Source organism: Rattus norvegicus, chromosome 9, assembly GCF_036323735.1.
Source record: "Rattus norvegicus strain BN/NHsdMcwi chromosome 9, GRCr8, whole genome shotgun sequence".
Lineage (NCBI taxonomy): Eukaryota > Metazoa > Chordata > Mammalia > Rodentia > Muridae > Rattus > Rattus norvegicus.
Genome location: NC_086027.1, coordinates 98,070,433 through 98,083,280, shown reverse-complemented (window position 1 = coordinate 98,083,280; position 12,848 = coordinate 98,070,433). Strand labels below are relative to the sequence as shown.

The 12,848-nt window shown below is 48.5% G+C and overlaps 1 protein-coding gene and 1 long non-coding RNA gene across 9 annotated transcripts in view; one reads left to right on the top strand and one right to left on the bottom strand.

Annotated features, from left to right (window-relative positions):
* Positions 1-8,892, top strand: part of Iqca1 (IQ motif containing with AAA domain 1) — a 115,845-nt gene extending 106,953 nt beyond the window's left edge. Inside the window, exons 17-19 of the mRNA XM_017596905.3 lie at positions 1,497-1,674; positions 4,030-4,268; positions 8,306-8,892. Of these exons, the coding sequence (XP_017452394.2) occupies positions 1,497-1,674; positions 4,030-4,268; positions 8,306-8,425 (537 nt within the window). The 3' untranslated portion in view covers positions 8,426-8,892. The remainder of the gene's footprint in view (positions 1-1,496; positions 1,675-4,029; positions 4,269-8,305) is intronic.
* The window catches only part of LOC102554789 (uncharacterized), a 111,512-nt gene that overhangs the window by 71,813 nt on the left and 26,851 nt on the right, over positions 1-12,848 (bottom strand). Inside the window, exon 6 of one of the 8 annotated variants that reach the window (XR_005489305.2) lies at positions 9,041-12,753. The exons of the other annotated variants lie outside the window; for them this stretch is intronic. This is a non-coding gene — a long non-coding RNA (uncharacterized LOC102554789). Of the gene's footprint in view, positions 1-9,040; positions 12,754-12,848 lie in introns of those variants that run through there. 8 annotated transcript variants of the gene reach the window in all.

The window sequence follows — 12,848 nt, the reverse complement described above, 5'->3', positions numbered from 1 at the left end:
CTGCCCAGTGATGGCTCCGCCCACAGTAGTCTAGGACCTCCCACACCAAGCATTAATCAAGAAGATGCCCCACAGGGACGCTCACGGGCCAATCTGATAGAGGCAGTTTCTCCACTGAGGTTCCCTCCTCCCAGAGGGCCCTAGCTTGTGTGACAAACTAACCAGAAAGATGGTGTCTCCCCAAGATCCGGCTACAGGTGCAGTACAACCCCCACAACATGGCACACTTAAAGCTAATCCTAAGTTTGTGTGGAAATTCGAGAAACCCAGACAAAATAATGAAGCCCCCGATGTCTAGTAAGCTAAATTCTACAGCTTCCCAAAGGAGACATCAATTGACCACTAAGTTCATGACAAGATGCAGAATACCATTGTTACCAGGAGCCATGGTGACCAAGCCTGGGCGTGGGCATGTCTGCCTAAGCTTCCTTCCCAATGCTTCCTCCTCATCTAGTCATACAGTGAGACTGAACTCCAAGGCAGGCATTGCCCACGGCAGCCGGGTCAGCTCTGCTTCTCCCTGGGGTCCTGAGCAGAACTCATCCACACTCCGGCTTCCCCGTCTTGGTGTGTGGCTTAGGGTTTTACTGCTGTGAACAGATACCATGACCAGGGCAACTCTTTTTTTTTTTTTTTTTTTTTTGGTTCTTTTTTTCAGAGCTGGGGACCGAACCCAGGGCCTTGCGCTTCCTAGGTAAGCGCTCTACCACTGAGCTAAATCCCCAGCCCCAAGGACAACTCTTATAAGGACAACATTTAACTGGGGCTGGCTTACAGGTTCAGAGGTTCAGTCCATTATCATCAAGGCAGGAGCAGGGCAGCATCCAGGCAGGCCTGGTGCAGGAGGAGCTGAGAGTTCTACATCTTCATCTGAAGGCTGCTAGGAGAAGACTGGCTTCCAGGCAGCTAGGATGAGGGTCTTAAAGCCCACACCCACAGTGACACACCTACTCCAACAGGGCCACTCCTCCTAATAGTGCCACTCCCTGGGCTGAGCATATACACACCATAACAGAGTGAATATGGCACTGAAATACAGCTTGGAGCTGCCATTGAGGTGCCGAAAAAGTGCCAAAGTCCTTGGTGACATGAGATCCAGGACCTTGGGTCCTCATGGTGCCTTGAGCAGCAAAGAAAAACTTGAGTCCATTTCCTGGACAGCGCAGGACAAAGTGGGCCTCCTGCCTCAGAAGTCAGCCTTCGGGGGTGGCCCCACTGAGGGTCCAGGTCTGGGGTCCTCCAGCAGGCACTTCCTTTGCTTCTTCCTTGATCCCAAGTCTGAATGCCGAAGGTCAAAGGCAGGTTATCGCCAAAAGAAGAAGCCAGCCAAGGAGGAGGAGCTTTCCAAGGCTCATCCAGGGCCATACTTTGAGAAGCTGAGAACAGAACGTCAAAGTGGCCTCACCAAGAGCGCACCACCACACATGCCCCTTCATGTTCTCCGCTCTCAGTTTCCTTCTCCCTGTGACCTAATCTTTCCCCTCTCCTCCTCCCAGAATGAACCAAAACGCCTAAAAAAATACCTCCCCAAACTCCTGAAGCTCCTGAGACCAGACGACAGGATCCTGATTGTGGGGACCACACACCGGCCCTTCGATGCCGAGCTTCAGTCCTTCTGCAGAGTTTACCAAAAGATCATTTTGGTTCCCAGACCCGACTATGCCTCCAGATACGGCAAGTATCATAGGGCTTTCCACGAGGCACCGAGGCCAAGGACTAGGGCCTGCTTGCAGGCGAGTAGAGCAGGAGAGCTGTGGGAGGGCTCAGAACAGTGTTTCTCAACCTGTGGTTCACAACCCCTTTGGGGAATCGAGTATCAGATATCCTACATATCAGATATTTATATCACGATTCATCACAATACAAAATTGCAGTTATAAAGTAGCTATGAAATGATTTTATGGTTAGGGGAACTATGGTTATGATTTTATTAAAGGGTCACAGCATTAGGAAGGTTGAGGACCACTGGCTTAGATGACTGTGGGCACTTCAGGAGCCAAGGTTGTTAGTCACTCTGTCTGCAAAGAGTGTGATCCTGGCTTCATAAAACCCACGCTGCACACAGCAAAGAAGACACTAGGACCTGTCAGGTCTCTCTCTATCCACCTGGGGCTTGTCCGTCATGAAGGCCCACAGTGGTTCTTCACAGCCAGACAGACCAGAACAACAGAGGATTAGATGGGTCGGTGAATGTCACAGGTGACATAACTGGAAAGAGTAGGAGGGAACTGTGGAGAAGGCTGGGCAGAGATGAAGGGAAGTGAGGAGACTATGAAGAGATGAGGAAAAATGAAGAGACTGTACAGAACGGAGAGCCGTGAGGAGTCTGGGATGGGAGAACAGAGAGGTAAGGACCCTGCTCCTGCAGCAGCGTGGAGGACTCCATTCCTCCCAGTGCTCCCCTCCCTCCTCATCTCACTTACTCCATTCCCCTCAGTGCTCCCTCCCTCCTCATCTCACTTACTCCATTCCCCTCAGTGCTCCCCTCCCTCCTCATCTCACTTACTCCATTCCCCTCAGTGCCCCCTCCCTCCTCATCTCACTTACTCCATTCCCTTCAGTGCTTCCCTCCCTCCTCATCTCACTTACTCCATTCCCATCAGTGCTCCCCTCCCTCCTCATCTCACTCCATTCCCCTCAGTGCTCCCCTCCCTCCTCATCTCACTTACTCCATTCCCCTCAGTGCTCCCCTCCCTCCTCATCTCACTTACTCCATTCCCCTCAGTGCTCCCCTCCCTCCTCATCTCACTCCATTCCCCTCAGTGCTCCCCTCCCTCCTCATCTCACTTACTCCATTCCCCTCAGTGCTCCCCTCCCTCCTCATCTCACTCCATTCCCCTCAGTGCTCCCCATCCTCATTTCACTCACTTTTCCTTTTCTCTTATTGCACATATTTTATATAGCTTTGTGCCAAAGAGACACTGTGGTCATCCTTAAGATGACTACAGCATTAGGCTTAGCTTTGGATTGAGTGGCTTCAGTTGTCTAACAAAACCATAGCCTTTAACAGGAAGCTGTCGACAGACATCACAGGCAATTGGAGTTCGTAACAAAAATAAATAAATAAAAACTGGCAGGTACCTCCAAGAGCTCAGGTGATCGTATAGATACTGTCCTAAATGGTTTGTGGCTCCATTATCTTGGTGGAAAAGGCATCCCTTCCTCATGGGCAGGGAGTGCCTCTAACAGAAGGTTCCCCCAACCCCACTACCCATCTGATGAGCTGTAGTCAGCCAGCACGTTAACAGCCATCAGGGGAAAGCAGAAAGTACACTTGCTCTATTTAGTCCCATGTATGGTGTTCCTATGTGGAGTCTGCACCAGTTAATAGAAAATGGGAATTTATATTCTTACTCCAGTTATAACAATAATACAAGAAATGAACCTTATAATTAAAAAGAGAGAGTCATTCATCTCCCCACTTATCCAAACTCTCGGGAAAACACAGCACTCCAAGAGGCAGTGAAACCACACACACCCAGGGTCAATTTCCTGTCTCGAGAGTTGCCACATTAAAACCACACAAGTTTCGTTTTCCTTTGTGAGTTTACAAGAGCCCTGAGTTGGAACCACACAGACCAGAGGGTCTCCAGTAAGCATCCATGTGCTGGAAGAGCCTCCAGAGGAGGGGCATCTGACTGATTCAACCCTCTTCTCTCTCTCTCTCTCTCTCTCTCTCCCTCTCTCTCTGTCTCTCTCTCTGTCTCTCTCTGTCTCTCTCTCTGTCTCTCTCTGTCTCTCTCTGCGTCTCTCTCTGTCTCTCTCTCTCTGTCTCTCTCTGTGTCTCTGTGTCTCTCTCTGTCTCTCTCTCTCTGTCTCTCTCTGTGTCTCTGTGTCTCTCTCTGTGTCTCTCTGTCTCTCTCTCTCTCTCTGTGTGTGTGTGTGTGTGTGTGTGTGTGTGTGTGAGAGAGAGAGAGAGAGAGAGAGAGAGAGAGAGAGACTGGGTTTTGAAAGAAGAACTTGGCTAACTAACGCGCCTGGCACTACCGTCATTTGTTCTCTGTCTTTCCCCCATCTTGGATGTGACAGTTCTGTGGAAACAAATCATTCTACGCAACGGAGGTGAGGTCACCAATGCCCTGAACATCAGTTGCCTGTCTAAAGTCACTGACGGCTTTACACAAGGACAGATCGTCCATGTGATCAAAGAGGTGCTCACGGAGCGCAGAATCCGGCAGCAGGCTCACAAGCCACTCACTGCCATCGAGTTTATCACCATGATGACCAACATGAACCCTGTGTACAGAGAGGAGGAAGAGAGTTTTAAGGTAACAGAACACCCTGCCAGCCAAATCCTAGGTAAACCCTTGTCCCGTGACCTCCCCTCTCCCTCCAGTTCCTGGCTCCATGGATTTGAGTCCTGCCCCTTAGAGTGAAATTTGAAATTCACCTTTCCAGTCTTTTGCACCTCAGGGCATCTATTTGTCTTGAGAATTTTATTTGCACCTAGGAGGTAGAGCTCATGTCTTCTAGGTTGATCTGTGGCTGTGTAGAGTAACAGCCAAATGGTGGAATTAAGGGATAGCTTAAAAGCCACTGGGAGTGTGGAGATGCTTGGTGGCATGCATTTGCCTCGCACAAGGCCCTGGTTTCAGCCTCCAACCCTGCCTGCCAAAAACAAAACCTCTTCTCCCCTCCCCCTCCTTCTCCCTGCCCCTCCCCCTCCTCCCTCTCCCTCCCTCCTCCATCGCCCCATCTCTTCTCCCTCCCCATCTCCCTCTCCCTGTCACCCTCTCCCTCCCTCCTCCATTTCCCCCCCTCTTCACTCCCCTCCTCCCTCTCTCCATCTCCCTCTCCCCCTCCACCCCTTCCCCCTCCCTCCTCCACCTTCCCCTCCCTTTTCCCTCTCCACCTCCTCCTCCCCCTCCCTTCCTCCTCCATCTCTCCCTCTCTCCTCCCTCCCCATCTCCCTCTCTCCCTCCCTTGTCCCTCCCCATCTCCCTCTCTCCCTCCCTTGTCCCTCCCCATCTCCCTCTCTCTCTCATCCTTTATTTTGCTTCTGCTTCACACTTCATATCAGGGAACAAGTTCGAGACAGGGAAAACTATGCCTGACGCCTCTCTGCAGCTGAAGCTGTCTGGTCCCTTCCCTCACGGTATCCTTCCTTCCTCAGTCTCCTGTGGACATACAGTAAGGAACACGACACAGATCACCAAAATTCAGTTTGCCAGTGTTTAGGAACATTCTAATGCATTCATGGCAGGTCTCAGATCCACAGGAGACCTAGAGAGCCTTCATCCCATGTCCTTCTGGAATGAAGCCACCAAGGGCCATGATTCCTTCATCCATGGAGCTGGGCCAAGGCACGTCAGGACGCCTTGACCTGGTGCCTAGGCTGGCTCCTCAGAGACTCCTTTCTGCCCTTTAGAGCAGTAGTTCTCAACCGTCTAACACTGCAACCCTTTAATTTCGTTCTTCATGTTGTTCTGACCCCAACCATAAAATTATTTCATTGCTACTTCATAACTGTAACTCTGCTGCTGTTATAAGTTGTAATGCAAACATCAGTGTTTTCCCATTTTCTTGTTTTCTGTGTAGCCCTGACTGTCCAAGAATTTAGTCTGTAGACCAGGCTGGCCTCAAACTCAGAGATCCACCTGCCTCTGCCTCCCCTGTGCTGCCATCACCACCACCGCCACCATCCTCAGGCAAGATTTTTTTATTCTATCCTGTTACCTGTTTAAATTGGCATCCCGGTGACTTAACTGTTTATGTTGGTTTAAAAACATATTATCTCCCAGTGACATAATCTTTTCTGAAATTTTATCTTTTTTACCCTTAAAACACTGATTTTCCTAATTATTTTGAGGAATGTGGTTTAGCATGTTAAAATCTAAAGCCTTTTTGTTTTTCGTAACTTTGCAAACTTATCTCTGGGAATTTCTCCTGTGCCGGGGGCTTGGGGACTGATGTGACTCTAGGCACAAATGCATATCCCTCTCATTTCCGTTCTTGATGGACTTAACCACTCTGCTCATCTCTAAAGAAGCTGGACCATTTTCACACCATCGCCCTCTTCCCCAGTCATAGTGTGGCTCCAGACACAGTACCTGACCCAAAGTAGATCATCCATAGATCTGTCAGTGACACGTATTGAACAGTGAGGAGATGGAATGAGGTCATCACACTTCTGGATGCCACGAGGACCATTGCTGACACGGTGCAACCACTGGACCATAAACTTCCCCTAACTGCGCTTCTGAGAATGTATCTACTGAGCTCAAAGCTCCTCATGAAACATTCCCTCCCATTCCTTGGATGTGGTGGAAAAAAACATGTAATGCTATATGGTGTAACCATTTAGACCTCGCAGTCTTCTGTTGTGGGAGGTAAGCAAAAGTCCCTCAAGGGACCATGACACACAGAGTTTGCGAGGCAAAGGGAGAATATGTTTGCTGCCATCTGACCCTAAGGTCCTCAGCCTAAGTCTGAACTATTCTAAGTCCAGTAGAACCCTGAAATGAGAGGAGGAGATGAGAAGAGATAATCAGGGAGGGGATAACATTGAAGGAATACTCACTGGAATCTTAAGTAGCCCAGTGTCACTAGCCTATGGATGGACAGGAAACCACTGACCAGAAGAGCAGGGGTGGGGTCTACGGGAGCTGGAGTCGGCCAGAGAACAGTCTCTCCTCGGGGGACTCCAGGAGGCACACAGCCCTACCCATGCCTTGGCCTAAACCAGTGAGACTGTCCCAGTACTGCAAGGTCCCAGGTGTGCTGCTCTGAGTACTGATTTGAGAAAATTACCAAAAGGTGTAAGGAAAGGTTTGGAGATCGGAAAAAGAAGGGGTAAGTAGTGTAATCATATTACAGTCTCAAAACAGTTTTTAAATTGCAAAAAGAATAAAATGCTTTAAGTACATATAATTTCATGTTCAAGAAAATAAGTAAAAACATGATTTCCATTAAATATGAACTTTTTAAACAGAAAAAAACATACTAAAATAATAAGATAATTACCTTTTAAAACCACAAAACAAAACTTGTAAGTGGGAAAAATAGTAGTTAATTAAATAGTAGCTAATTAAATTAAAACTAAGAGAAGCATGAACTCTCTAGACTAGATAAGGTCAAAGAGCAAACCATGGAACTGGAAATTGGCCCTAGAGAATCCCCCAAGAAGGCATCACAGAAAAACAAAACAAAAAATCTATAAAAGTAAAATTTAAACCTACAGAAGACAAGTTGAGAGGAATTGGCCTTTAACTAACAGAATTCTCAGAAGAAAAAAACACAAGGTTATGTCTAAAGTAATACTTGCAGAGAATTTTCCCAAATTAAAAGCATGAGGTATCAGACTAAAAATAAATTACAGGCAGCCAGTTAGACAAATAGGAGCAAATCCATTTTTGTCAATTATTACAAGTCTAAGCATAAGATTACAAACTAAGCTTAAAAGCTATCAGATTGCCCCCAAAGAAATAGCATGGACGATCAAGCTTGTCTTTGACAGCAGGAGACACCAGAAAACAGTGACTCACACCCTCAGAGGCAGGGAGGTGGGGGCGATAATCATCTGGCTAGTATTTATATCCAGCTAAACTATCACCCAAAGGACAGGAAACAGAGTCATTTGGACACAAATGACTCAAATGGTCTCCCACTCACAGAAAATAACTTGGTAACAGCAAGTTAAACTATGCCTACTTTGACTCCCAGCATCCACATCAAGTGATGTACAACTGTTATCATTCCAGCTCCAGGTACCAGGGGATCAGGTGCCCTCTTCTGGCCTCCCCAAGTACCTGCACACACACACACACACACACACACACACACACACACACACACACACACACACACACAAAGAAAGGAGGGCAGAGGAGAGCCAGACAAAGCTTTAATTGATTTATAAGAAAACTAATAACTGGCATTCAGTATAATCATTTGCTGAGATTATCTGTAAGGTTGTAAACTGAAAGGTCTCATGGGTTTTGAATGAAGTATTACCAGTGCCATGTTTTCTACATCGCCTCCCTCAGAGGACGCTGAGGCCTCCTGTGGGGCACAACATGCGTGAGCCAGAAGCCATACTCATTACCAGGACGGCCACCCCCTCAGGCTGTCTTAACTGCACACGGGAGTATGTGACTCTATAAAACTACAAACTACCAGAGGACACATTTCAAGTCACAGAAATCCAAGCTAGAAATGCAATGGAGACATCTGAACTGAACACACATCCAAAGCCCAGCGTCTAACACCGCTTACTGTCCCCTTCCTAGCAGACGCAGCTTTGCCGTCAGGATTACCTCAGCATATTCGTGTCACTCACCATTTCCTAAACATCTTGTCATTCCAGAACTGGTATGCCAAAACCCCTCTGGGGAGAAAGCGAGTCTTGTCACTAACAGTTGGAGGCGGCAAGGAAAAGGAAAAGGACAAAGGAAAGAAAGGAAAGAAGGGCAAAAAGAAGAAGTAATGTCCTCCTCAGCAGCCGCCTCAAGCAACTTTGAGATGGTGTCGGCCCCAGCTTGTCAGGGAGAGGCTCACCCCTGCCCACCTGGGGAAGCCCACCGAGAAGCTAAGGTGCGAGCAGCCACCCCAAGTCACTGTACCCTAACTCCTGTGTTCCGTTATCCTTTAGGAGGCTGCACACCAAGCGAGATGTCCTTACAGCCATATCCACAGTTTGCCACTGTTCCTTAACTCATGCCAATTCTGTCTATATCACATTTGCTTTCCGCACCCCGCACTCTCCCCAGCTCTCGCACTCGTCAGTATTAGTTAGCACCAAGATTACAACGTATAGGGAGGTCTCTCCCGCGGTGAGAGTACCTAATTGTATTGTTGGTACACTAGCTCTTTAGTAACCCATATGCACTGTATATTTTGTTGCACATATTTTAATAAATTATTTGCTATAGTCATGAATATCACATAATGAAATGAAGGTGTTGTCCTTGACTTGGTAATTTGGTCGCTGGAACGAAGCAAAATATTCAGTATGGAGTCTGCCAGTCTCCTAGCGTTTAGGTGCGGCTTGGGAAGTGCGGTGGCCCCTGCTGATAACTGGATCTCTGGAGATGACTGGCTTCTAGAAGCTACCTGACCTCTATAAGGCCAAAGACTTAGCAAAAACAACAACATAAAAAATGGAGTAGGGACTGCAGAGAAGGTTGACAGTGTGTGTGTGCTTGCACAAGTCCTGGGTTAGGTTCCCAGCATGCCCAAAGCTCACACATATCCCTAAGCCCAACCCCAGGTATCCACTGCCTGCTCTAGCCCCTGAAGACACCCACACTCACATGTGTATCCTGACACAGAAACACACATGCACACACATAACTAAAAATAATAAATCTTTCTTAAATAAAATAGGGTAAGTGCAAATACAATAAAAAGACCCAGATGAGGAACTCTAAAGAGATAAATAAAAATATTTGAGGATAGCTAAAGTAAGGGATCAAAATAGAAATTTAAACTTTGCAAAAACATGGCAGGCTATTTGGTGGGAAGGAACACTTTAAAATAGTGTTGAGGGGCTTAGTCACAGAGATTACAAAGATGGGGTGATTTCATTTTAATGCAACTGATACCCCATCTAACAGTTTAGGGTACAACACAGACTCACCATGTCTCCCACTAACAGGCTAAGCCAGACATCCAAGTTCTCCAAGACCCAGCCACATAGCCCATGGCACACGAGGACTAACAGCTCAGTGATCTCCATCCAGTCACACACACACCCCAGCCTGTGTCTGTACGTGGAGGGCGGCACATATGAGCAGACACAGAGACCCTCACTGCCCCCTCAAACCTCGGACACAGTCTGTGCACACCAGAAAGTGCAGTTGTCCCAGAAAAATCGTAAAAGAGAAACTTCTGGGCCCAGTCAGCTATGCTTTCTTTGAATTCTGCAATTGCATCCTTTTGCAGGAGTTAGCAGCACAGAGTCCGGTCCCCCAGGCCTTGTGGGAAGTCTGCCCTACCACATTCCACAGAGAAGTTGCAGTTGCTAAACACAATAGACTTGCCTGCAATCACACTTAAGACCCAGCCTGGGGTCTCCGTGACAGTGAACCCAGGAGGCACAGAAGCATCTTGGGAGAAAAGGAAGCAAGGTGGCGGCAGGGGTGGAGGAGCGGGCGAGAAAAGGAGACACACTCCTCTGCAGTTCTGCCAGGGTCTCAGTGATCCCTGAGCCATTACATAGCAATTAGCTCCTCTTGAACGTGCTCCTGAGTGAAGGGGGCAGTAATTAATGTCATTAACCCTCATTAAGGGCCTATGCTATGGAATTGCATCTGATTGGAGTGGAATTAGAGCTCTCGGGTGGCTCTTCACCCAGCCTGCACTTGTGAAGTAGATCCCAGTTCCCAAACCACGGCCTAACATCCCAGCATTCCACACAAGATGCCCCCCAGAGACCAGCAGACCCTCGGCAAATGCCCCTGCTGGGAAATCATAAGTTTAAGAAACCTAACGTAGCAGAATTTGCACTTGAGGGTTTCCCTCAGCATCCGTGACTGAGGCAGGCACCGTGATGGGTGATCACGGGGTAACTGTGTCAGGGTTATGTCATTTTTCACCACTGTAGGACCTAAGTCACCGAGGTGAGAGGATCGTGATATGCCCGAAACCTTAAACGTTTACTGTGAGGAAGCAGAAAGGAGAAACAGCTGTAGACGGAATCCACCTGCCAGCTGTCTCACTAGGATGTACAGCTCAAAGCACCTGAAACAGCCCTTCCCAGGAGTATCTGTTTGCTGACACAGGTCCCTCAGCCATTTCTGTTTCCTTGGAGGCTCGGTTGCAGCCTAGCTCTCTTCTAGATCTTCCCATGGGCTGTCACCTTCTAGGTGACGCTCAAGAAGTTGCTGGTTGGCTCAATGATCAAGAACATTAATAAAATGTGGTGAGAATGAGGCTACAGACAAGCTCTGGGCAACCCTGGGGGTTGGTCGGGCTCACTGCCACAAGCCTCACCCAGGAACCATCAGGTGTCAGAGCCAGGGAAGGGCATGAGCCTGCTCTCCTGAATTCACGTCTCTGGAGGGCTTTCTGGAGGTCAGGGTCCACCACACTCCGGCTTTGTTGTTAGATGACTTATCTCATTGCCTGAGGGGGGGAGGGAGAGAGAGAGAGAGACAGACAGACAGACAGACAGACAGACAGACAGACAGACTACTCTTTACTCTTTCTGCTGTTGGCCAAAGGATTAGGGACTCCTCAGTTTAAAAGTAACTAGACAGCCAATTTTACTTGTATGGAGCAAGGACTCTGACTCAAACTTGGTATCCCACCTGCTCTGTCAGCTCCATAAAGATAGGAATTTTTTCTTTCAATTTTGTTTTTGTTTGGGCTCTGGGGCTCAAAGCCAGGACCGTGTGCCTATGGCTGCCAGCTCTGCGGTATTTCCGTGGTCATGTGCTTATGCCTTGGCATGCTGTCCGTAGTCATGTGCTTATGCCTCGGCATGCTGGGCTGTTGACAGGAAAATGAAGCAAGCATTACTGACTGCCCAGCACAGGGTAACCCCACCTACCATTTAAGAGTTTCCAAGCAGCAAATGCAAGCTGTGCCCACCAGGAGTGCCAGGTCTCCACCTGTATGGGGATGGGAACACCCTTCCAGGGGCTACAGGATCTGCAGAGCTGACCCTCTGTAGCCTTATAGAACTTGGAGACCCTCTGCAGATACCCCTGTCTTAGTCAGAGTTTCTATTCCTGCACAAACATCATGACCAAGAAGCAATTTGGGGAGAAAAGGGTTTATTCGACTTACACTTTCACCTTGCTGTTCATCACCAAAGGAAGTTAAGACTGGAATTCAAGCAGGTCAGGAAGCAGGAGCTGATGCAGAGGCCATGGAGGGATGTTTCTTATTATCTTGCTTTCCCTGGCTTGTTCAGCTTGCTTTCTTATAGAACTCAAGATCACCAGCCCAGGGACAGCACCACCCACAAGGGGCTGGGTCCTCCCCCCTTGATCACTAATTGAGAAAATGCCTTACAGCTGGGTCTCATGGAGGCATTTCCACAACTGAGGCTCCTTTTTCTGTGATAACTCCAGTGTGTGTCACATGACACAAACTAGCCAGTACAACCCCCATCCCTCCATCTCAAATCTTTCATATCTGTTCCACTGATGGGAAGCCATTTGGGGGACGAGGTCTAGGACACTACTGCACAGCACTCTTAAATACCCTGGCCCCATCCCTGAAGCCCTGTCTCCATCCTCTCCTCAGGCCCCAACCTACAGTTAGACCAACAGCATGTTATGAGGAGAGTCAAGCAGGAAAGGGTTAAGTCCCACTTAAGCCAAAGCAGCTACACACATACAAACACACCCACACATGCAAGCACACATGCCCACAGAAGCCCAAACACTTGGCATGTTCGTGTGCAGGCTATATGTGCAACTACATGTGACACTCATAAACTCACACGTGCATACATAGACTATGCCAAATACGCACACATACCCAGGTACTCCCACACACACAGAATGTGTGTACACATGCACACAGCACCCGCTACAGACGTGTGTGCAGAGCTGAACATAAAAACAGATGTATGAATATACACAGCATGTTCACACACATGCACACACCCAGCCCCAAGTCCCTACTTCCTCAGAGGGCTGGCAGCAGGTGCCTCTGGCCGGTACAACCTTGGGCCTCAGGCCACATCCGGAAGCTTCAGCAGGGACCAAACCAGCAAACCAGCCAAGCAAATGCAGAACTCGGGGCAGGTGTTCGGATCCTGTTGTCTGTTTACTCACTACATTCTATGCAAACATCCTCTTCCTGCCAAAAGACACCCCAGCTGCACCAGGAAGGGCTGACGCAGGAACCTCAGTCCCCCTCCACCCCCCTCCACCAGACCTCATTCATAAGCTCTG